The sequence below is a fragment of the Salvelinus sp. IW2-2015 genome, linkage group LG25 (assembly GCF_002910315.2).
Source record: "Salvelinus sp. IW2-2015 linkage group LG25, ASM291031v2, whole genome shotgun sequence".
Taxonomy (NCBI): domain Eukaryota; kingdom Metazoa; phylum Chordata; class Actinopteri; order Salmoniformes; family Salmonidae; genus Salvelinus; species Salvelinus sp. IW2-2015.
In genome coordinates, this window is record NC_036865.1 from 11,323,866 (window position 1) to 11,349,052 (window position 25,187).

Genomic DNA, 25,187 nt, shown 5'->3' on the forward strand with positions numbered 1-25,187 from the left:
CTCTCCCTCTCCCTCTCCCTCTCCCTCTCCCTCTCTCTCTGTCTCTCTCTCTCTCAATCTTGCTCTCTCTTTCTCTCTCGTTCCCTCTCTCTCTCTCTTTCCCTCTCTCTCTCTGCTAGGCATTGCCTTCGTGCCAGCCAGCATCTCTTACCTTATTGGAACTAACATCTTTGGCGTCCTCGCACACAAGATGGGGAGGTAGGGAGGGAAATTACTCCAGTTTTTCCGTCTCCTTATCTTCTCCCGCGTTGGTATCTGTTTCCTGTACTATTGAGCAACTCTGAATGAGATTTCTCTGGCAGGTTGGGTATTTGCTGTTTATTGAAGTCTCAGTGTGACAATGAGTTTATGACCTCTTGGCTAATGTTTGTTTGTTTTCCGCAGTTGATCAAGTGTGTGATCTGTCACATATGAATCATTTTAATTTGAACTCACACTTTATGAAAATAAATGTATTTCAGGACTCAAATGTTGCCTGTAGCCATAGCAGTATTATTTTAGAAAGTTGAAATAAGCAACTCCTATTTGTTTCTTAAAATGTCCTAATCCTGACTCAAAGAAAACAGATTGTGATCCATTTACTTCCTCTATTCGTTTATTTTAAGTTTAATATTCTAAGAAATCAGATTGTGTGGCCTTGCGGTACAATACAACGGTGGAGGGAGCGGAGAGGGACGTTGACTGTTGTCATTGGCAGACGCTGAACTGCTCTTTCTTCCTTTCCCAGATGGCTGTGCTCTCTCATCGGGATGGTCCTCGTGGGGGTTAGCATCCTCTGTGTGAGTGCTAGACACATCTTCCTCAGCTAGAATTTAGCATCCAGCTCAACACAGTGCTTACCTGTTTGGCATGGCATCGTCAGTATTAGGGTGTCCATCTAAAGATTGTTTGTGCAATACAATGGGTATAGGTGAAGCTAGGGTTTTACCAACCCAGTCATGTCAGATCAGGAATTACATAGAAGAAAGGGGGAAGTAATGATACATTTTCAAAATATTGGAACAGTCCCATTGTCTTAATGTCCTACTATATCTCATTAGTCTCCAAATCACATTCTGAGTCTAGGGAAGGGGAGTTCGCTCAGAAGTCAACCAGCAAACAGCTAATTCTCTGGAAACAGACAATTCCATTTTCATTGTAGTGCCTTATGCAGTTGTGTTTGTGTGTGGGAGAACAAATATCTTCGAGTCCCACATAAAGAATGGTATTCTGGATAACACTGTAAACATTTGATCAATAAAACCCCTGTTCCACTCTTTACCTTGACTATGTCCTGTGTCATAGGTTCCTTTTGCTAAGGACATCTATGGACTAATACTTCCGAATTTCGGTGTTGGTTTTGCAATTGGTAAGTCAATTTGTTTTTATGAAATTAGCATCTGGTTATTATGAAATTATGAAATTAGCAACTGGTTTGTAACAGATACTACTGTATTCTCAATGTCTTGTCTCTTGTCAGGCATGGTGGATTCCTCTATGATGCCAATCATGGGCTATTTAGTGGACCTGAGACATGTGTCAGTCTATGGCACTGTGTACGCCATTGCTGATGTGGCATTCTGCATGGGCTTTGCTTTAGGTAACTCAGATGCTTGAAAATAACCCAGTCAAGTAGCATAGTCTTTTAAACATTTCTATCACACATTATTACATTTTTTTGTGATCAGGTTTTAATTTTGGGGTTGACAAGACAAACAAAAAAAGCACAAACCAAAAGACATTACTCAAATACACATTTATCCCCCCCAACCCCCTCCCCATCCCACCCACAGGACCCACTTAAGTACACATACAGTATTTAGAGTAATGATTTTAAACTGCCAAGTGTTGTAGTCCATATGTTTATATTCTCTGATTTGGTACCGTGCGTTCTTATGTATGTTTTTAAGGTGTGGCATAGTAAGAGTTCACAAATTTGCCGTCATGGGGATAGTAATCATGATATGTCAAAATGGGGGGAAAAAGGCCTCTATATTCAACTCCTCTATAAGCTCATTAGCCTTCCTTTGCTGATGAAGGTCCGTCCGCTGGGGGTGCCATAGCGAAGAGCATTGGGTTCTCCTGGCTCATGACCATCATCGGCATCGTGGACATCCTCTTCGCTCCCCTCTGCTACTTCCTCAGGAGTCCTCCTGGGAGGGAAGAGAAAATGGTGAGATACTGAACACCTCGTACACACGCACAGGCGCACACACATGTACACAAAGACACACATGCACACACATAAGCACGCACACACACACGCAAACCTACTACACACACATCAGCAGAGGTATGCATTTGAATGTGAATTACTTGTAAAGCTGCGTCTGATGCAGAGAGAACTACCATACCCACAGGCTCAAACTACTGCCGTCTTTTACAGGCAATACTACCAGGAGAAGCAGAGAGAGAGGAACTCGAGACAGAGTTTTGATCAAGAGACACATGCCTTCTTAGATTTGGCTGTCTATTTAAGTTGGCCTGTTGAAGTCTCACCATTGGTGTGTAATGCATTCTACTGCTGTTGGCCACCCCCACCCCAGCTTCCACCTGCTTTTGTTTCTCCAGACTGAATTGGTTTAGAGCGGGGGTCTCCAGCAGGTCGATGGCGAGCTACCAGTAGCTCACAGCCCACCTATGAGTAGCTCAAAGCCCAGCTACCAGTAGCTCACAGCCCACCTATGAGTAGCTCACAGCCCACCTATGAGTAGCTCACAGCCCACCTATGAGTAGCTCACAGCCCAGCTACCAGTAGCTCACAGCCCACCTACCCGAGTAGACTCACAGCCCAGCTACCAGTAGCTCACAGCCCAGCTACCAGTAGCTCACAGCCCACCTACGAGTAGCTCACAGCCCAGCTACCAGTAGCTCACAGCCCAGCTACCAGTAGCTCACAGCCCACCTACGAGTAGCTCACAGCCCAGCTACCAGTAGCTCAGCAAACAATTCTGAAAGTACATGCAATTTTCACGTGTTCCACCACAAACTGTCATAAACAAACCTCACAAGTATCTCCCAGCGACTATCTAATCAACACAACATTGACATCATCCCACACCTGGTTAGCCACTATGGCTTAAAAGGCCAAGCCTAACACATTATCTGCCAATTAATTTCCAGCAATATTGCCCCTGTCTGTCTGTGGGGTGCGCGCGTTTGTCTATCACTCCTCTGTGTGTAGCCAGTTGATGTGATAACCCAATTGTGGGTGGACAGAAAACCTTCTGAATTAAATGCAAAGTAGGCTTACCTGGCAGAAGTCAATCATGAGTAAGTATATAATTTGTATATATTATTTGTTATTTGCAAACTTTGCCATGAAGTCGGCAGCAGCAGTACAGAACCATCTCTAGACCGGCACATTAGACAGAACATTCCTCACAGAGGCCTCCCGAGTGGCGCAGTGGTCTAAGGCACTGCATCACAGTGTGGCAGCGTCACTACAGCCTGAGGTTTGATCTACATGGAACGACATGAAGAGTCTATCCTATATCTGACAGATATAAAAAAAGATCAGGATATAAAAATAAAAAAAACATTTAACCCCTTATTTTTGTCACCTACAGACTCCATATACACTACAAGGCCAAAAGTATGTGGACACACCTTCAAATTAGTGAATTCAGCTATTTCAGCCACACCTGTTGCTGACAGGTGTTTAAAAATGAGCACACAGCAGCCATGCAATAAGCCATGCTATCTCCATAGACACACATTGGCAGTAGAATGGCCAGTACTGAAGAGCTCAGTGACTTTCAACGTGCCACTTTTCCAACAAGTCAGTTCGTCAAGTTTCTGCCCTGCAAGAGCTGCCTCAGACAACTGTAAGTGCTGTTATTGTGAAGTGGAAACGTCTAGGAGCAACAGCTCAGCCGTGAAGTGGTAGGCCACACAAGCTCACAGAACAGCTCACAGAACAAGACCACCGAGTGCTGAAGCGCGTAGCACGTAAAAATCGTCTGTCCTCAGTTGCAACACTTAGTACAGAGTTCCAAACTGCCTCTTGAAGCAACGTCAGCACAAGAACTGTTCATCGGGAGCTTCATGAAATGGGTTTCCATGGCCAAGCAGCCGCACACAAGCCTAAGATCACCATGCACAATGCCAAGCGTCAGCTGGAGGGGTGTAAAGCTCGCCGCAATTGGACTCTGGAACAGTGGATACGCGTTCTCTGGAGTGATGAATCACGCTTCAACATCTGACAGACAAATCTGGGTTTGGCAGATACCAGTAACGTTTGGTGGAAAAATGGTCTGGGACAGTTTTTCATGGTTCGGGCTAGTACACTTAGTTCAGTGAAGGAAAATCTTAGTGGTACAGCATCACAGTGCTGTGCTGCCAACTTTGTGGCAACAGTTTGGGGAAGGCCCTTTCCTGTTTCAGCATGACAATGCCCTCGTGCACAAAGCGAGGTCCATACACAAATGGTTTGTCGAGATCGGTGTGTAAAAACACGACTGGCCTGCACAGAGCCCTGACCTCAACCCCATCGAACACATTTGGAATGAATTGGGTCGCTGACTGCGAGCCAGGCCTAATCGCCCAACATCAGTGCCCGACCTCACTAACGCTCTTGTGGCTGAATGGAAGCAAGTCCCCGCAGCAATGTTCCAACATCAAGTGGAAAGCCTTCCCAGAAGAGTGGAAGCTGTTATAGCAGCAAAGGGAGGACCAACTCCATATTAATGTCCATAATATTGGAAGGAGATGTTCGATGAGCAGGTTTCTTCCATACATTTTTACGACTGGTCCCGGGCGACCTTCAGACGAGTCTTGTGAGGCCTGTGGGTGTCCTAGAGCAAAACATGTACGTGTTTGTAAGAGTCTCACCTTTACGCAGAGGGGTATTATTAGTGTCTAGCCCAAAGTGTTCGGACGCTACAGACAGAAACTGGCAGATCGGCTGTAACGACTTCAGACGAGTCCCGAGATGCTTGTGGGGGTAGTAGAGCAAAACGCTACAAAGGATTTTGTGATGTCTCATGATATGACAAACACCGCTCTAGCTCTGTCACCTTTCTCTGCAGATGCAGAAGTGTTACATAGGCTGATGGAGTAGACTGAGACGCATCCAATGCCAAAACTCAGATATCTCTAGTTTAGAACGGATGGAATTTTATGGGGATTATTTGATTATGCAAATTAGATTTACGGATGGACGCTGGGGTTTTAAAAGGCCAGATGCGCAATGAAAGGGGAATGACAAAAACCAAATTTACTAGTTTTCTTCCAGTACTCCCCCCCCCCCCCCCCAAAAAAAAAATGTCTACTGATGTGATAAGCATTGACATGGACTCAGAACATCCAATTTTATTGTTTCTCCAGGAACAATTGTAATTTTGAATGTGAAAAAAAAAAAAAAAAATGGAAAACCAGGAAAATTTTTACTGAGAAAAAATTATTTGGGAAAATATTTTAAAAAATCACAAATTTTAAAGGGCCCCCTTAGAGTTGTTTATAACCATTATTTTACCAGGATATTGACATAAAACATAGTGCACTACATTCTCTTATAGGACCCCGGGAAGATTGCGGGGACAGGAGAAGAGAGGAAAATAGAAATACATTACTAGCTCTCTATGTTTGATTTTTCTAAAGTAGCTCTCATGCTAGAAAAGGTTGGAGACCCCGTTTTAGAGTATGTAGTAAGACTACAGTATGTATGGGCAGGTAGAAGAGGATAGCCTATTTGGCACTGTGTGGAGGATAGGTGGATAGATTGTGGACATGGTGGAGGGATAGGTGGATAGATTGTACACATGTGTGGAGGGATAGGTGGATAGATTGTGGACATGGTGCAGGATATGTGGATAGATTGTACACATGGTGGAGGGATAGGTGGATAGATTGTACACATGGTGGAGGGATAGGTGGATAGATTGTGGACATGGTGGAGGGATAAGTGGATAGATTGTGGACATGATGGAGGGATAGGTGGATAGATTGTGGACATGGTGGAGGGATAGATTGTGTGTATGTTTACAGTTTGCTGTCTTAGAAACACCACATACATGAACAGATAGCAGGGTATTGAGCTTGGTTAGAGTGTTTGAACAATATACACTGAGTCTACAAAACATTATGAACACCTACTCTTTCCATGACATAGAGTGACCAGGTGAAAGCTATGATCCCTTATTGATGTCACCTGTTAAATCCACTTCAGGCAGTGTAGATGAAGGGGAGGGGAAAGGTTAAAGAAGGATTTTTGAGACAATTGAGATATGGATTGTGTTTTTCACACTCAACAGTTTCCTGTGTGTATCAAGGATAGTCCACCACCCAAAGGACATCCAGCCAGCTTGACACAACTGTGGGAAGCACTGGAGTCAACATGGGCCAGCATCCCTGTGGAACTCTTTCAACACCTTGGCCCGACGAATTGAGGCTGTTCTGAGGGCAGAAGGGGGTGGTGCAAATCAATATTAGGAAGATGTTCTTAATGTTTTGTACACTCGGGGTAGTTTCCCCTTTGGTTGCACATTTTGGGGGTAGATGGTGGTGGTGAATCTACATAGTTTGAAAAGCTTTTATAAACTGCACATGGGTGTCTCTGTAACTAGATATTGTGACAAAAGTTCAAAGAATTATGCCTCTCGAGGCAGACTAATAAATTGGCCTAGGTAGTTGTCTTCCATCAAAGCTACATGACTGTATACGATGCAACCACAGTACAAAGCTCTTTGTTTTCAAACGAGACATCTTTCGCCTCTGATACTTCTATCCTTGATAACAAATGATTGGTGACCATTTTATTCTCTTTTTCCATTTATGGTCCATTTTTTGGGTTGTACTCTGACTCTAGACAATTGTTTTCTTCTCAGGCCATCTTGATGGACTCCAACTGCGCAATGAAGACCCGCTCATACTCAACACAAGGGAACACAGAGTACGAAGAGATGGAGACAGAGTATGATGAGTAGTAATGGACACCAGACAGGTATGTTACCTTCCAGAGGATCTATTTTGTTGTACAAAAACAGATAAAAATTGAAAATACAAAAAAAAAACAGCTAAGCTGTTTTGATGTGAATGTCCCAAGTGCGGTCGGTCTTCATTGTTCTATGTCATTGTGATCGTACGACTGGAGCAAACCAAAGTTGTTCTTATCCCCCTGTGGTCACAAGCACGTTGCTTGTGTTTATTTTTAGCCAACAGCCTTATCCAACGGAAGTGGAACACTTGTCAAAACAGCGTTTTCATAGGCCGTAATAGTAGAACATTGTGAGTCATATTTACTGGATAGTTCAGCCGAGGGTGATCTTATAGATCACCAAATTGTGTACTGTAGGTTAGCAAGGAGTACAAACTTGTCTTAATAATTCACCTTTTGGCCATTAACAGTCTTCACCAACATATCTAATACAGAAATATGGAAAAAAAATTGTACTTAGAGAGTTACTTCTATCTGTGTAGAAACTGACGTTGGATCAGATTCAACATCTCGAACAAGGCACTATGAGAACACTGCTTTAGTGTTTGTCATTCTATTTGTTGATTATAATTGTATTATGATGAGATGGTAAATTATTTAGATATAAAGTATTACATAGTCTATACAAGTTACTCAATACATTTGGAATGAGAATTTGTTAACTTCTTTGGACAAGGCAAATCACAATGTATGGGTTACATTTGACCTTGAAATTGGCCTTTTTTTCATTGATTCTACAAACATGTTTTTACGTTGACATTCGAATTGAGGAAATACCTGAAGTGAAACCTTTGAAGTCATAGAAAGTTATATCCCCAGAATCCAGTGCTGTCCTGGGTTGACTGCTTATGGCTATTTGCATGGTATACCACATAAAAAACACAGCATCACTCCAATATCATCCTCAGTTTCACCTTCCACCTAAAAAAAATGGTTAATGAAACACATTTTCACGGTAAATAATACCTCAGCTCATAGAAAACATATTTTGCTTTTTTTATTTGTACATTTTGGAAAGCCATTTGAATGTGTGGAAAAGTAAGACTTATATCTGAGTGATTTTTGAATACAGATAATAGAATTGTATCTTTCTGTTTACCCTCAGCTCCATTTACAGACAATTGGAAACATATCTTATAGGCTTTTCTTAGTGTGTTTGTGTCAATACAATGTTTAGGTAGATGATGTGCAACTAAGATTTTTTTAACTTTCCCTATTGATATTACAAGCCATAAAATATACGGTGGTGAAAAGTAAACATATACAGACACAGCATTACTTAGTTGTCTCTGATTAAACATCACCTTAAGGAGAGGAGAAATTCCATAAGCACTTTATCAGAGTCTAGATATCCACACCATTTAACTCCAAGGACAGTTCTAGTATGTTAATGTTGGTTTAGCAGAGAGAGAATATTGAGGTGATCAGTCTGTTTTGTCATGTTGTCTGTTAGTAAGAAAACACTCTCAAAGTTTTATCAAAGATAAATGCACTGATTATTATTGTGTTTTAAGTACACTTTCCCAGTAGTGTTAATCCCTAAAATAAGTAGAAACTCAATGTATTTTCAAGCACTAAGGTTCAATTTTAGGTCCCGATCTTTACCAATTTTAATCTTAGTTAAGCTAATCCCTTGAGAGCATTAACTTTATTATTTGTGAATTTATTGATCACTTCCAGGTCACAAAAAGTAGACCCTTTTTCTAGCTGTTTAACACACAATACAGAAAGCACAGCATACATTGTTTCCAAAATGAAATAAGAGTTTATTGTCCAGCAGTGCATGCACATACACTGAGTATACCAAACATTAGGAACACCTTCATAATATTGAGTTGCACCTCCCCCCCTTTTGCCCTCAGAATAGCCTCAATTTTGTTGGGGAATGGACTCTACAAGGTGTCAAGTTTTCCACAGGGATCCTGGCCCATGTTGACTCCAATACTTCCCACAGTTGTGTCAAGTTGGCTGGATGTCCTTTGGGTGGTGGACCATTCTTGATACACAATGGAAACTGTTGAGCGTGAAAAACCCAGCAGTGTTGCAGTTCTTGACACAAACCAGTGCGCCTGGCACCTACTACCATACCCCGTTCAAAGGCACTTAAATCTTTTGTCTTGCCCATTCACCCTCTGAATGGTACACTTACACAATCAATGTCTCAAGGATTTTAAAAAGAATCCTTATTTAACCTGTCTCCTCCCCTTCATATAAACTGATTGAAGTGGATTTAACAAGGGTCATCAATAAGGGATCATAACTTTCACCTAGATTCATCTGGTCAGTCTGTCACAGAAAGAGCAGGTGTTCTTAATGTTTTGTATACTCAGTATACATACACACATAAGTCTGAGGATTTGATTGGCTGACTGGGCCCTGGCCTGCACATATCATTAATGAATTGTGTGTGCAGTCAGTCACCAGTATTAATCCACAACACAGGGCCATGAAGGGGCCCTCCCCTTTACCCCACCCCCTCTCCTCTCCTATTTGTCTTGAAGCAGAAAATGAAAATGGACTCATCCACTATTCTGCTTTTTGTCAAAATCACAGTGATCTAACAGAAAAAGCCAGGCATACAAAGCACGGCTAATAACTGTCAAATATATATGTAATTGTTTGGTAAAGTGCATTTATTACAAACCATTATTTCGTTCTTCAAGCAAATCTGACATCTAGATATCCTGGAAATCTGTAAAAATCTTTGAAAATACTTTAATGCCCTTGCCACAGAAAAGCACCATGGCCCATATTCAAAATGTCAAATAAGATTGCATTTTGAAGTATATGGACTGTTATTTGCCGAACTCTGGGTTTGCTGGATTGCAGGTCTGTTTGAATGGACACTCAAATGAGTTTCATTGTATATTAATGATATAAGCAAAATTGTCTGTGGTGGAGTTGACAGAGATAATTACCTGATAACTTCAATATTAGTTGCATTATTTTCTCAAATGTATATTTAAATTCACCACACCCTTAATGAAAATATTCTTATGTCAAGATGGCTACTATTCTGAGAGGTTGTCGTTATTTTGCAATACATTGTCGGGTCATGTAGATTACATAATTGATTATATATTGTGGAGATTAATATATATTTTTTGTCATTTGTTTAGATGCGAAATGTATTGCACACATGCACAAAATGTGTGTGTGTGTGCTCATGTTGGTGTGTGTGCCTTCTGACATGTATGTCATTGGTTTGTGTGTATATCAAATACTTACTAACTGGTACAAAAAAACTAATGTTGACATTTTATAATCTGGACTGGTTGTTTACTTGTAAAGTGTGCTGATTGTGTAATATATGTTGATACTCAGTGGGGATGGGAAACAAAAATAAATGTGGTATACTCTGAAAAAGTGTTTGGATGGAATATGTTAACATTGAATGTCCATTTTTTTTTTTTAAGCAGTACATTCAACCAACCGAAGTTTGATACATGTTTTTTTTAGTATGATTAATTGTTGACTGAGGAGAAATGACACCTATTCTTGATGTCTTTGAAGCAGTAGTGGGAGACATGAGGATGTTGGGGGAGCAGACTATGAGGATAGAGGTGGTGACACCAGTTCCCCATCTTTGAGACAACACATACTAATCATCATGTCCATCTCACCACTGGGCTCCAATTACTTACCAGATGCTCAAACAATGATTTCCCATTTCACCAAGGAACTGTCAAATATAAACAATGATTTCCCATTCAACCAAGGAACTGTCAAATATAAACAATGATTTCCCATTCAACCAAGGAACCTTAACAGTTAAAAGACAGCCATCGGTCTTGTGTTATCTTTCCCTGTGTCTACAGAACAGGCCAGTGTGAGAGAAAGGCCATTAGACCAACGTAATGTTAAACTGACTGAGAAAATACCTTCAAGTCTTACAGTACCTTCAGAATGAGTTCAGTATTGCTTAATTCAAAGAGTATTTAGAGTAGGAACACACAGGAACTCAAATGGACTTCAGGTGAGCTTTTTTATTGAGGCCATGTACAATAGCGCTTCATCACATGATCCATCTCTAGAACCGTGTACAACATCCCTCTTACAAAAAAAAAATTCAACAGCAGAAAGCCATGACACTATGTTAGTATACTGTGAATCGTATGGAGAGACAGATCAGGAGCGTAGGAATGGGTTTAGAGAGTACAGAGTTACAACAGCAGCAGTAGCAGAAGTAGCATGACAGCCCAAAATGTGTTTTTGTTTACTCTTGTTTAGCTCTTGTTTAGCTCAATTCCAGCCCAGGGGTCCCAAGTTACCTAACGGTCAGATACGGCTTTCTATGGAGAGAAACAACGAGAAATAGAAAACTGAAGAATCCTTTCCTGATTATCACTTTTGTCTTCATTTCCTACAAAAATATTGCACGACAATCTGAATATACAACAATTGAAGAGAGATCAACAGGTAGCAGCCAAGCCAGCTTCTACAAGAGCATCACGTCTATTGCACAGAATTTAGTTTAGCTTTCTTTCCCCTTCACCCATCTCCTGTCTGACCCAAAGGGCCACTTCACCATCTCTGGTCCTATGCTGAAGCAATGGCAGCACAGCCACAGAAACGCACTGTGATTTCAATGAGCCTGGTAAGAATAGAATAGAAGTCATAGGCTGTGTTGAAATCTGGCTTGCCTACTACTTAAACTGCATACTGTGTACTACTCGTACTACATACTGTTGAGTACAAATGTATGCAGTCAGCAACAAATATCAACATACTACTCATCCATACTGAGAAGGCGTCATCGAATGCGCATTCGCGCTTGTTCCCCGCCATTTAATCATTTTTGTAGAGTGTGCCCCTTATTCTGATTATCAGTTGTTCTCGAACTAACGTGGGTGTGAAAAGACAATTATCTTCCTCAATTAGTGTGCAGCGAATTCTACTAGATAAAAAAGCTGAAATGAGTATGATATCCGGGGATTTAAAGTATACTAGATTTTCAACATTTCACCTACTATAAAACGGTATTTTTTCACATACTCAAACAGCCTACTATTTAGGAGTATAGCTATGGGTATTCGGACACACCCTTAGTGATCCTCGTAGTGATCCTATCCAGAGGCTTTGGGTCCCTTAAGAGAATTACGCTTTCCTTATCCTAAAACCAGCGCTTTTCCTTCTGTGCCTTACAACAATTGTAATAGGTTTGTATGGAGTTTGTTTGTGGCCTGTCATGATGACATCACTGTATTGGGGTACAACAGTGGTTGCATTTCTGTAGAGGGTTTGTGCTGGACTGTATATACATAGAAATGGACATACATTCGTCCATAATTGAGAACAACTTTCAAAGGCCAAGAACTTTACACAATCACAGCCTAACTGCTCTGAGCATTTATCAAAATCAGACCCGACACCCGTCACCAAACCACAAAGACAGATAAACATACAACAAAACAAAAAGAAATCCACGTGTTCCTGTATCTTACACAACAACACTCAGAACGAAATTAACCAAATAAAATTATTTTCTGCCATAAATACATAAATACTTTGCATCTATCAATAAGAATTTGAACAGCAAGCATATCGTCTCAAGTAACATGATCGGATAAAACCACCACCACCATATTTGAGTTGAGTTTTAGTTCAGGGTTATTATATCCATATAAACAATCCAAGTAAACAATTCGGATGGGGGGGCGAGACAACAAAACAGGTGCTTAATCAAATAACTTAATTTTCTAAATTAGAAACAACTATTACATCACTATATCCCTCCCCCCAGAAAAAAAGTTCCAAAAAGAAATAACATGTACAGTTAATATGCTGGTTAAACAATGGGTCATATACATAGTCAAACATGTTTGGCCTCGGTGACATATACTAAACCGAGGATGACAGGGATAGACCACTATCTTCCCCACATTATTGCCCATTTCATTGAATTATCACATGAGCTTGTAGTTCCAGAACCTCCAAAAACTAAAAAAGAAGAGAAAAGTCATGGGTGACCTCAAAAACTTGATTATGCATTAATTAAAAGTACTCAAACAGAAGATATGAGTGACATGAAAAGTACATAATCTGAAACAAAACACATTTCCATATGGTTGAGTGAGTGAGTGAGTGAGTATGTATGTATATATATATATATATATATATTTTACACTAATATTTATTTCCTTGCCCAAAGACAATTTAGATAAAAACAGAACCATTTGCAATTTGCATAGCTCCTGCTATGGTGACCACATTTTGATTGTAATCTTATGCCAAATTTGAAAAGCGGTTGCTGTAACTTGCAGTGATAAAATACCGAACAGTTCTATTTAAAACATTGAACACAAACATTTAAGCTCATATTTTCAAGCAATAGGAAAATATGTTTTGTTTCAAGGTGCCTTGTAAGGAAAACAAATGAATTAACGTCAACAAAAGCTAAAATAGTACGAAATAGTAATGTACAGTATGTTTTCAACTTTTATTGAATCCAAGCACTTACATATTGACTTGGAAGACGGTTCTTAATGCCAATTGAAGCAGATCACAATCTAGCTTTCCAGCTTCCCTTTAAAAGTATGACTTTTGGAAAACTAGGACAAAAAACAAGAATGAATCGCATGACTGATTGGTTTACAAATCAACAATTGCACCCTCACCAGACCACTTCAGCTAATCTTCAGAAGGTAACCTAAACCCCACCACCCCCAAAGAAAAGGATTCCAATAATTTTGTTGTAAGTCTCAAGCCCATGCCTCGTCCTCTCTAGTGGAGCGCCTCCACACAAATCTGCTCCTCTGTGATGTCATCCAGCAGCTGAGCCTCCATTGGGCTGCATATGTCACTGTCATAAACCTCTGTCCCCAGTATTGCCTCCTCCAAGGCCCCGCCCTTGGCCTGGAGGCCATGCGGCTCCGAGGGGGAGGTGCCGGCACTATCCACAGACTCCAGATCCTCGATGCCTGCCCGGTAGTGGATCATGAGCAGGGTGAGAGCCTGGAGCCTCTCCCCAGACTTGGTCAGGGCGGCCGTGATCAGAGCCTTCCTCCGGGCGTCCCCAGTCTCCCTCTCCTCCTGCATCAGGGCGTTGTTGTGCTCCAGCTCCTGGTCAATCTCCTGCTGCAGCTTGTCCAGCATCAGCTCCAGTTTCTGCGAGCGCTCGTCGGTGGGAAGGCCCCGGTACAGGTCCCGGCCGATCTCCTTCACCGCGATGAATACACTGTCATCAAGTCCTCCCTCCCTCCTTACCAGCTTGGTGGTGCTGCCGGCTGCATGCTTGGAGGGGCTAGCCCCAGCGTAGGTTTCTGTATCGCTGCTCTCGTTGTCTGAGATGTCGGGGGTGTGCACCACGTCGGGCACAACATCAGCCGCTTGCTCTGCCAGCCGGCTCTTGGGCACCTGGCGCAGGTTGAGCAGACGGGAGCCGGTGTTGATGATGTGGCGGCTGAGGCCTGTGGTGGCGCGGTTGATGGTGGACTTAGCCTCCGGGTCGGCACTGCGTCGGTCTGTGGCGGCCACGCAGAGAGGGTGCTCGGCCAGGCACTTCTCCTGGCACTTCTTGTGGCAGACGTAGGAACAGATCATGCACTGGGAGGCAGCCTTGGTCCACACCTTCTTCTTGCAGTACTCGCACCAGGTGGGGTTCTGGAACTGGGTGTCCTGGAAGTTGTGGCGCACCTCCACCAGCTGCATGGTGCTGTAGGCCAGGTCATCACTGGGAATAGAGGAAGGCTGCTCCCTCTCCCTCTCCCTCAGCTCTTCGTCCGGCATGCTGGCCTTCTTCTCCCGCTCCGCCAGCCCACCGCACGTCTCGGACTCTCCATCAGCCAGGTAGCTGAAGTTGAGGATGATGTCTCCGTAGCACAGCTTCTCGTTGAAGCCCTTGTGGGTGCTGAGGCTGCGCAGGGCGGTGCGGCTGACGCTGGCCCTGGGCTCTGGGGCTTCCAGCCTGAAGGTGCTCTGGTACTCAGATGAGGACGTGGACAGACACTCCAGGGCCATGTGCTCCAGTGTCAGGCTGACGTGGCCCAGACACAGCAGGCTGCCCAGCTTGAAGGGGTCTTTGCACCACAGTGCCACGTTAAGGTACTTATGGTTGCTTTCCACCTCTAACACCGCAGAGGCATGGCCCCAGTGAGCCGTCCGGTTGCGGAACATGGTCTCTGAGGACTCCCACATTGAGTGATCCTCCATGCTGTCTCGGGTGTTGATGGAGCTCTCAGAAACCTTGTCTTTGGCCAGGTCCTGCTTGCTGGGAGTGGAGGGGGGCGCTGGCGGCTCTTCACAGGGTTCGGGTGATTTGACTGTTGGTTTTGGTTCGGGCTGTTTCACAGGAGTCGTCACAGCACTGCCTTTGTCACCATTGCTTCCTGTGGAGTGTGTTTGAGTCTTTTCTGGAGTTTTCTCAGCCCCGTTGGTAGCTTCACTCCCCTCCAGCAGACTTTGGGTTTCAGAAGAGGCGGACGTTAATTTAATGTGGGGTCTAGGGGGCACCGGCGGGCGAGTGGGTGGGGGTGGAGGGGGGCCAGTGGGGCGCTGTGGCCCATCTCCTGGCTCACTGCTCTTGTGTGGCGAGGGCTTTGGTGTGGGTGGGGATCTGACCGGCGACTGAAGCCCTGCCAGGTTCATTTTGCGGTTGAGGATGGGCGATATGCTGCCGAGGGGTTTTGAGGCCAGATTGGTCACAGTCCTTTTGGGGCTTTGGTTTACGGACAGGAAATCCTCCTTGGCCTCCGCGCTACTGCTAAGGGGGTTAGGCTTGGGGTCCACAGGCAAGTCTTCAAACTCACAGTCCATGTCTTTGCTGTCGGCTATGTCGGCGAGTGTGGTGATGGGGGCCGGGTCCTCCTCATAGCCCCCCGGCGGAGGGATGAAGCTGGGCTCCTCTAGCTGGCCCAGCCCCTCCTGGAGGGCTCCCAGGCCCACGGTGGGACTCTGGTGACGCACAGGCCTCTCGTACAGGACCAGCACCCTGTCCCCTGCCTGCTTCAGCAGTTTGGGCACTTGGACAGAGGATGTCACTTTGACACCTGCCCGGAAGAAAAATAACATGTTAAAGTCATATTTATATACCAAAACAACATGCATTCCAGTGTTATTGTATGCTACTGATCTTAAGTAATTTCAAACATTCTCAGGGTTGCCAGATCATGCTAGTCAGGTTTACTTAGGTTGCATGGCTTTAGGGTCTTACCTCCAATGGCGATGAGTCGATCGCCCCTCTGCAGGTCTGCCAGGGCAGCAGGAGAGTTGGGAGTGACCGTCTCGATGCTGACATGAACTGCGTCACCCTCACAGGCAGGGACGTGCCTGAACGTCATACCCACATTGCCAAAGGGTCCTTTGATCACCTCCGTCTGAAACACACACACACACACACACACACACACACACACACACACACGACAGAGAGAAACGAACATACATTAGAACTTTCAACTTAGCATCACTTTAAGTTTGCTATCGATTTCAGAATAGTGAAGAAAATGCAGTAAGCCTTATCCTTTAGGCTACTCTGTCTTAAACCATCACAAAACCGTTAAATTGAAGAATGTTAACGGCAGCATACCCTTACAGCATACAAATATACAACAATATTAGACCTAATTGAAGAAGTTCCTTTCTAGATATTAAGTAAACACGCAGCTTCTTGTGAGGGCCTCCATTTATAGCAGAGGACTAAATGGTATATAAAGAGAGAAGACTGTCTCAGAACAAGAAGTCTGCCTCCACATTCCGGGTTAGATGACGGTAAAACACTGCATGCTAATTCGGAGGGAAAGGAAGGTCTGCAATTACGGGCCAATTTCACCCCTGGAGTTTACCAGATGCCTCAATCACTGTCACAGCACATTGAGCACAAGTCACGTATCCCACCATGCACCTGTTGTGATGTCGGGGCATCCTGCTTTGTATCTCCCTGGGCCAATGCAACATGACAACGTGCTGCTATAGTGCAGTGCTTCTAATGTAGAGTCCCCCCCTCTTCTATGCAGATTCTCATAATACCATGTCATCATGGGACGATTCCAACTATCAAAATGCCATACACACCAACACAACTATAGAATTGTGGAGGAAGTTGATGTCTGTCAGATCTTGAATGCGAGGTCAAATGTGATGAGAGATTGATGGTTGAGGGAGGAGAGGAAGAAGATGGGATAGGTAGGAGGGGAAGTGGTCTGGGAGACAGAGGGGACTCAGAGAACCCAGAGAGACGGAGACAAACGACTGTAATTTCCCAGCTGTCATTTGTTCTAATTCTCGAGGAGGGCACTGATCGAGTTAGGGGCGGGGATGAAGAAGCAGATGATCTATACGAGCTGACAAGCCGAGGGTAGTTGATTCATTTGAAGCTGACGGATGATTTCAAAGAACCTTCAGGTGAAATTTGGAGATAAAGAGATCAGTACAGAACCTAAGCTACATGTGGGTCTATCACAATGTGACACGGTAGGCAAGAACAGCTCATAATGGTCTCCACTTCCATTAAAAATGTTTCAGGTATCAAAAGAAAAAAAAGAAAGATATTCTTACGACAAAAAATATTTTACTGTTGCACAAACATTTGGAAATCAAATGATTGTGTAATCATACAGTATTGCTGATTATCTTGACTATGTTCACACTTGGTTTAAAAAGACTTCCAGTACTACAGAAAAAAAACAAATAGTGTGTGAACCATAGAAATAGCCTGTAGGCCTTGTCACACTGGTGGCAACTGACAGGAATATGGTGTGGACAGCAGTTGTTCAGTCAGTCCTATTACCTGTCTCTAAATCCTGTAGACCAAGGAACCTGCTTTTTCATTTGAAACTTTCCTAATTAATTTAATGCAGGTCCCTGCCTCGAGGCTTAACCGGATCTGGCCACATTGCACCCCTTTCCTAGAATGCCCTAATTACATTTAAAAGCCAACAGGTGTTAGTGGGGAAATGATGAGGGCTGCAAAGCAAATAAAACACTTTAAGTTCACCCAACGATGTACAGCAGCTGTAAAGACAAAATGTGCACAAGAGCCTTTAAATCGTCAAGCTATTGCCATGTTAGGCTACATTGTGCAATGATGAAGAACACTGTGTATCTTTGAGTAGCCATTTGGTAGTGTCTCGTGAATATCTGGCCCGCACAAGCAATATTTGATTCTGGGTTCTGATATTAGCCATTTGGCTGCTGGCATATACTCTCTTACACAAAGCCAATTTTTCATATGTGTCAAAAGTCTTCCATCAGAGTTGACAGCATGGTCTTGTCATAATTGAGCAGAAAACAATACATATATTGTATGTAGGTAAGTTAAACTATGGGGGACAATCTTGCCAAAGAAAACACGTTTTTCCCCCTTTCTAATGGAAGAGGCCAGTGAGATTCAGAAGAGGGTCTGAAACCACTTACAGACAAATAAATAAAGCAATTCAAACTCAACAAGTAGTTGGGCAGGAGTGAATATCAAGGGTGCTGCCGCTATTACTGAGGCTAATATCTTCTTTGTGCCAGGAGAGGAAACGCTGTGTGATCTAAACCTGAGGCTTTCATCTGAGGATGTCTGCCTCTGAAAGCATTGCACTCCACTTCAGTCGCTGGTTATGATGCATGTCAATCGCAAATCACACACAAGGCTGCGACAGACAAAAGACAATTGAACATCAGATCGAATGGCCTGCTATACGCTGCTATAGTCACTAAGCAAATTCAATTGAGTGAAAACCATCAGCTGGACCCTCATGCGTTTCAGCATCCATCCTGAAGAAATACTGATCTCTGCATTAGCCATTCAGTCAGACACAAACCTAAAAAGCATTAAAACAAAAATGGTTTTCATGGAACTGCACCAGTAGTGAGTGTTTCACGGTATCAAGCAGGAGGGTTAGGCTTGATGCTCATCTGTATGCCTTAAACAGATTTCCTACACATCTGATAGGCCTGTCACCTCTTGAAGGCGCTCACTAGAACTACAGAGTAGCTAGTAAGACTAAACAAAAGAAGAAAGCAGAGTGAATACTCTCTCTTATGACTGTTCTACAGCAACACCCTGAGAGAGACATCCTGTGTCAATGCAACCGTTTTCCCCAAAAGTACAGAGGGGGCTACATCATCCTAAAACGCTCACAGAGAGGCGTCATTGAGCGGCAATTATGGGTGATTTGCAAGGATGAACGCCGACTAAAGGGCAATTACAGAGGAGACGGTGGGAGCTGCATAAGATTTAGCCAGGCCAATAACGCCAGGAAGCAGGTAAACGGCTGCTGCCTCTCGCCAGGGCCGTGGCGTGCAGTGCCCGCTCCACATCAATTTACACCGCTGCTGTACACAGTCCCTATAGATCAGAAGGCCTGGCCCACAGATGGCCTATCTGTCATTAGCTGAAGAGGCCACACACCTCCCTGAGGAAGAAAATTCACTCATCAGCATAACTGTCCCCTCGAGCTGGGAGTACAAGATGTTACCATTTTGCCTTGAGTGACATGTAAATGCAGTGACAGCTTTGCAGTTAGATGACGAAGTCGAGGGGCAGCAGCAAAATACATGGTAGAATACATCTATGCTTGTATCTCTAAGTTACAGTACTTCAAGTATTCATTCTGAAAAATTTTCACCCTGCACTAAGCTATACGGAGTGGTGATCATATATTTTTCTGTAAAGGTAGTAAGTTTGGTGAGTCAACACCATTTATGACTAATACAACTCATACTGCATCATTTGTTCAGTTACTGTTCACAGGGTCCCATGTACACTACAGGACGCATCACACTAAAAACCACAATGCACCCACAAACACAATTGTATGCTCTGCTAAGCGAACCAATTGCCGTTGAACAAAATGTTTGAATACGTGAAATTGTGCACTGCAATTGTAATGACAGGCAATCTGAAACTACAATCGGTGAGAAACAAATTACCCATGTAGCAGATGCCAAGATTTGAGCAAATATGCCAAGTGACATCAACGGTTGAGGTACATGGATGGTTTACTGCAGAGCGTGTGTGTAGGTGTTGAGGGACAGTCATTGAAGCCATTGTGCTGATAAACACAGTATCCTTGTGTATACACCTGTTGCTCGAGCGATGCCGCTGTCCAATATGCCTCCTCCTCCACCCCCTGGATCATTTGCATACGAGAGCAGAGTTTTTGTGAAGTGCAAATAGTGCCCTCTCCCCTCCCACGTGATATGTGCACAACACTCACACATGGCGGACAAGATAGAGAACCCCTAATGAATTTAGTAATAAGACCACTGCTCTCTCCCAGGTGCTCATTAAAAGGAAAAATCCACCCAAAACCACTAATTCCTATAACTTAGTGTTAAATAACACTAATATGTGAGAACAATGTTGTGTGAACAAATGTTTCATTTTGTCGTTATAAGGTGGGTATGTATCAACATGTGAAAATCATTGTGGAAATCTGTTGCAGCTCAAGTCGACTACAAAACCCACAATGCAATGCTCCATGGGTCGGCTGGAAACGTAGCTATACACAATAATACCAAAGTTAATATCAGCATGTGAAGTAGCTAGTTAGTGGTAAAAATCACCTAAACAAACCGCACTATCAATTTAGTAGTCCACAATCTCACCATTTTCAACCTGCAGATCGATGTGCCACAGAGTGGATTCGCAATGGCACAATGCAATGCACCCTGGATTGAAGAGGCAGACAAATAGGAGAAATGTGGTGGACCCTCTGTTAAATAATACATTTTTTGAGGTAGGAATAATCTGACATGTATGATAGATGTTTTTGCGATCTAAAAGTCAAATTCTTATTAACTTCCAGTGTAGTGAGAGAGACTTTACCGGACAGATTTCTGCCTACTTGAACACCAATAGCTCAGATACACATGAACACATGAAATGACCCTGGGAATTGATAGAACATCGCACAGAGATGCACAAAAACAATACAACAATCAAAATGGGTGAACCTTTCATTTGAAGCATGTGAGGTCCCGGTCCCACAGCTCTCCTTCAGTGTTACGGACTAATGTTCACTGATGCTTCATTCAACTAACATAAGAGAAACCAGCATAACCTCTTAAAATATATTTTCAGCTTGATGTTAGTATCCAAGTATTCATAAAAATAATTTGTGTGTCAGTAAACAAGTTTCTGATTATTAAGAAATCAGTGGTGGTCAGTGACGTTTAAGATGAGAGGACGATAAAAAAAATATGATAATGGCCTTATTTCTATTACAACATATTTGATGACGGTCATTTATATTACATTCAACCAGCTCAATGTAACATAGATAGAGTTAGGCTACTACAAATTCAGTTATGTTATTCCCTGTTTCGCCATTTGCTTCCATTTAAGAAACGTTTTACAACAGAATTGGCTGAATGAATACACCCCTGATCACATGCAAACACAGTTCACATTGATAGCAGCCACTTACAAACAGCATGATCATTTTGGCTGGCCGTTGTACAATTCCTTCTCGCAACGACGCGCTCTCCTACTCTCACCTTTTCCCTTCGCTTGTGGACTTCAGTGCACAACACATCAGCAGTCTGACCAGGCAAAACTACTTTCCAAGCCAAACCTTCACATCATAACCACTAACCGCTACAGGCAGCCACATTGTTGTCACCATGTTAGCTAATGTCATAGTCAACATAGCTACTAGTAGTAACGCGTTAGTAAACCTGCTACAATCATGCAGTGCAGTATAGTCAGCAATCAGTTTAGCAGTTAAACCGGCAGGCCCCAGTGACAATAAATTAATAAAACCAAAAGCTTACCTCAACTTGGAAGAGTTCCAGTGTTGGATAACCAGTCAGCTAGCTAACATAGCATCCTGCTCTGTTTGAGCCGGGTGTTTGAGTAGGCTAAACGAGCTAGCTGCATTCGCTAGCTAAGTGAACAAAATACAAAATATAACTGTCTCTTGCTTCTCCATAATTTAAGAAACGAATTTGTTCAAACCAGTTCAACTATTGTCTTTCTCTTAGTCAACTACTCACCACATTTTATACACTGCAGTGCTAACTAGCTGTAGCTTATGCTTGAAGTACTAGATTCATTCTGATACTTTGATTGGGTGGACAACTTATCAGTTCATGCTGCAAGAGCTCTGATAGGTTTGAGGACGTCCTCCGAAAGTCATAATTAAGCATTTGGAAGGGGGTGAGAACCATGAGCCTAATAGGTTTTGTATTGAAGTCATTGTACTCAGAGGACGGAAACTAGCTGTCCTCCGGCAACACCATGGTGCTACAGTGTGTTTTAATCAATTATTTGTTGACATGAATATTTAGTATAGTTAAATTATTATAAAAAGGATAACTTTTTTTATGTTTCACTTTTTATTTTTATGAATTTCACTGAGGATGGTCCTCCCCTTCCTCCTCTGAAGAGCCTCCACTGTAAGAAATTGAATAGACTGCGGATATAAATAATGGTGTTGAACAAAAACAGACCTGAAATTCAACTAATGAAAAACAATGGGTGGCAAAAAAAAAACTCCTTTCTACGGAACATTTCTTTTTAAAGTAATTTTTTTGGGGCCTTTTACCCTCAAATTACATTGTTTTATTATTTTATGTGGGAGATTTATCTCAAACCTGAGCTGAAGCGACGGAGTAATCTAGTTAACATTGACTAAGAGAACAGACAGCTCTTGGTTCCTTCTCACTGAAGAGAAAACAAACAGGCAGTGTAGCAACAGTGAATGGCCCAGATGTAAATAGCACAATTTACTGTCTATTTCAACAAACCTCTCATATCTGTGCTGCCTTGGAGAACAAATGAAAGGTTAATATGACTATTAAGCAGTTATCACTGCTTTAAATACACAATAATCTGTAGCCCCATCCTACGCTTGAGTAAGAATACAGTCAGACATTTTCTTGACTTGGCCAGTACTGAGAAATGTATTCAATAGTTTGTAGATACTATGTGTCTGTGTATTTTTGTTATTATGTAGCCTAACAAAATCATGTGCAATTCAATGACAGAGCAATGTTAGATAAGCAGCAACATAGATGTTCAATTGCAGCACTCCCTACTCCTTAAATGGAGGTCCATGTGTAGACAGACACCATGTTAGATGCTAAACTATAACACAGCAATATCATGACATTAGGAGGAAAAAGGTTAGGCAAAATATCCAAAACAAATGCTCGCAGTGATCTCACTATTCTGACAAAAGGCAAAACATGTTAACGATACCAGCCCCTTCTTTTCCTACTGCCTCCAATTTTCCTTATAATACTGTGTATAGGCCAAGTAGTGCCACAGCCGTAGCTAAACCAGCTTCATCGATGCGCCGCTCGGGTGGTCCAAGGGGTTGCACGTGAGCAGAGCATCTGCCGGATGCTGGTTGGGGCAAACAAATCCTTTTCCCGGTCACTAGGCTGCCCAGTAATCTAATCTAATACCACATGTCAGATCGATTTGTGTATGGTTATAGGGTACAAGTCCCTGCGAGGCAGGCAGGCAGCAATTCGCTGCCATGTCCAATTAGTGGCACCATCGGAGGAGCCTTGGATGGCCACTGGCTATGGGGTCCACATGAGCACTGTTCAAGTTGATTAGCTCCTTTAGAAAAACACTTGGAAATCACAGTTGCAAATTTGAGGGCTCATAAATGAATAACCAGTAAATAAAACATGTTGACGCCAACCATTTGAAAGGTCTCCATATGGTGTGGCTGGATTGGGCTGTTTTTTTGCTATATAGAATAGAATGTGTGAGAGATTGAGAGTGTGTGATTGTTTTTATATGGCTGATTATGGCTGCCTGTTTAATAGATTATTGTGTATTATAATGGATGTTTCATAAATAATCTGTTTGGGATACGAAGCAATGCAAGCTGGACTTTTAATTGAAGGAGAAAGCAAACACGTAATCGACATAATTATTGTTGCCTGTCATGGTTGCCCTTTTCTCTTTTGTGAAAACTCAATAAAACTCAAAATCAGTATTACCCCATCTCCACCAGCCCACTTACAATTTCAACATCAGAATTCATTGAACCAATCAATGTTGTAATATCGGTAAACACTGAAATTAAAGTAGGAAAGCATGAATGGTCCTGATATCAATGATTCAAAGGTTAAAAAAGTTTTTTTTTTTTAAATGATGCAACCTATTCAGGATTAATTACCTTTGTTAAGTTCTTATTTTTCCAGAGTAAATAACTCACGGACACTAGAGAAGCTTAACCAAGTTTATTCTTCCCAAAGGGTCATCACAGCTGTATTCAGACAGCCAAACATTTCACCATCACAGGTATATATATCCCACTTAAGACACTCCTCGTACTCACATCCATACATCTTATAGTTCCACAGGAAAAGGTTAGTAAACCCTTATTACTCTATTCAGAGGATCTGACCTGACCTGCTGACCTCAACCCCTCCTTCGCCTAATCCACAGATGTCCATCTGCTTCCCCAACAGCAATCCTTTGATCTCCTCCCTTCCACCCAGTACATTCCACAGCCACTCTGTCTTTCTACAGATCTCACTCCTTATATTCTATGCTTCTGATCTATCATTTATATAATATCGCAATGTTCAAGGTTTAGCTGATTCCAACACCTTCAAAGAAAAAATAGCTGAGGGTAAGCAACATATGAAATGAGAGCATAAAGTGACAGTTACAGATGAGAAGCACAATCTGAGAAGCACAATCTGAAAATCCACCAAGTGATCCACAAGGTAATAGGTTTCAGCACGCTTGCCTCTGTTCTAAGGAGATCCCAATCTCCTTAGACTGGAGGGAAGTGAAGGGGACATTGACCTGCGTAGGGTGCTGTCTTTCAGATGAGACGTTAACGGATGTCCTGACTCTTTGTGGTCATAAAAATTCCCTTTGCACTTATCGTAAGAGTAGGGGTGTTAACCCGGGTGTCCAGACCAATTTCCCAACCTGGCCCCTTTCAATGATAGCCACCTAATCATCCCTCTGATTGGCATATACCACACTCCACCATGACAGCAGATGTGTGGTAAGTGTTCTGGCACAAAATGGTTGCCGTGCATCACCCAAGTAGCTGCTACACATTGGTGGTGGAAGAATTGAGTTTCTCCCCTTACTATGTTAAGCACTTTGAGCACCTACAGTAGGTGGAAATAACCTATATAAAGTGCAAACAATTATTTTATTTCCTTTTTCTAATCTTTGACAAAGCTCGACAAAGCTTCCGGTCAAATTTATGCTTGTGTTTGTCATCAAGAGGTTCTTTGAATTTTCATGTTGCTACTGTGGCTTATGATAGCAGGCCGGCTTCAAAAGCAAGGGGACAAAGGAGTTGTTATGGAGACGGAAGCGAACACAAAAAAAGGTGCTCGTCCAACCCCCCTT

The 25,187-nt window shown here is 42.7% G+C and overlaps 2 protein-coding genes across 4 annotated transcripts in view; one reads left to right on the top strand and one right to left on the bottom strand.

Moving 5' to 3' along the window:
* The first annotated feature begins 120 nt into the window (after positions 1–120).
* LOC111951753 (synaptic vesicular amine transporter-like) lies at positions 121–10,279 on the top strand. The gene is made up of 6 exons (XM_023969951.2): positions 121–198; positions 728–779; positions 1,285–1,348; positions 1,460–1,579; positions 2,019–2,152; positions 6,807–10,279. Exons 1-6 carry the CDS (start codon positions 191–193, stop codon positions 6,903–6,905), a joined length of 477 nt encoding a protein of 158 aa, XP_023825719.1. The 5' UTR covers positions 121–190; the 3' UTR covers positions 6,906–10,279.
* A 603-nt stretch (positions 10,280–10,882) lies between these two features.
* LOC111951873 (PDZ domain-containing protein 8) overlaps positions 10,883–25,187 on the bottom strand; it is a 74,077-nt gene continuing 59,772 nt past the window's right edge. For 2 of the 3 annotated variants that reach the window (XM_023970166.2, XM_070434905.1), the window contains 2 exons: positions 16,068–16,230; positions 10,883–15,903 (listed from right to left, as the gene is read on the bottom strand). In XM_023970166.2, coding sequence (XP_023825934.1) covers positions 13,640–15,903; positions 16,068–16,230 — 2,427 coding nt within the window. In that variant the 3' untranslated portion in view covers positions 10,883–13,639. The remainder of the gene's footprint in view (positions 15,904–16,067; positions 16,231–25,187) is intronic. The other variant, XR_011474070.1, reaches the window with a different exon arrangement.

What these genes read in the sequence shown, in the direction of transcription:
- LOC111951753 (XM_023969951.2), top strand. An exon ending in TGGGGGTTAGCATCCTCTGT is followed by an intron (nt 780 to 1,284) that starts GTGAGTGCTAGA and finishes CCTGTGTCATAG; the next exon opens with GTTCCTTTTGCTAAGGACAT. An exon ending in CTGCATGGGCTTTGCTTTAG is followed by an intron (nt 1,580 to 2,018) that starts GTAACTCAGATG and finishes TTGCTGATGAAG; the next exon opens with GTCCGTCCGCTGGGGGTGCC.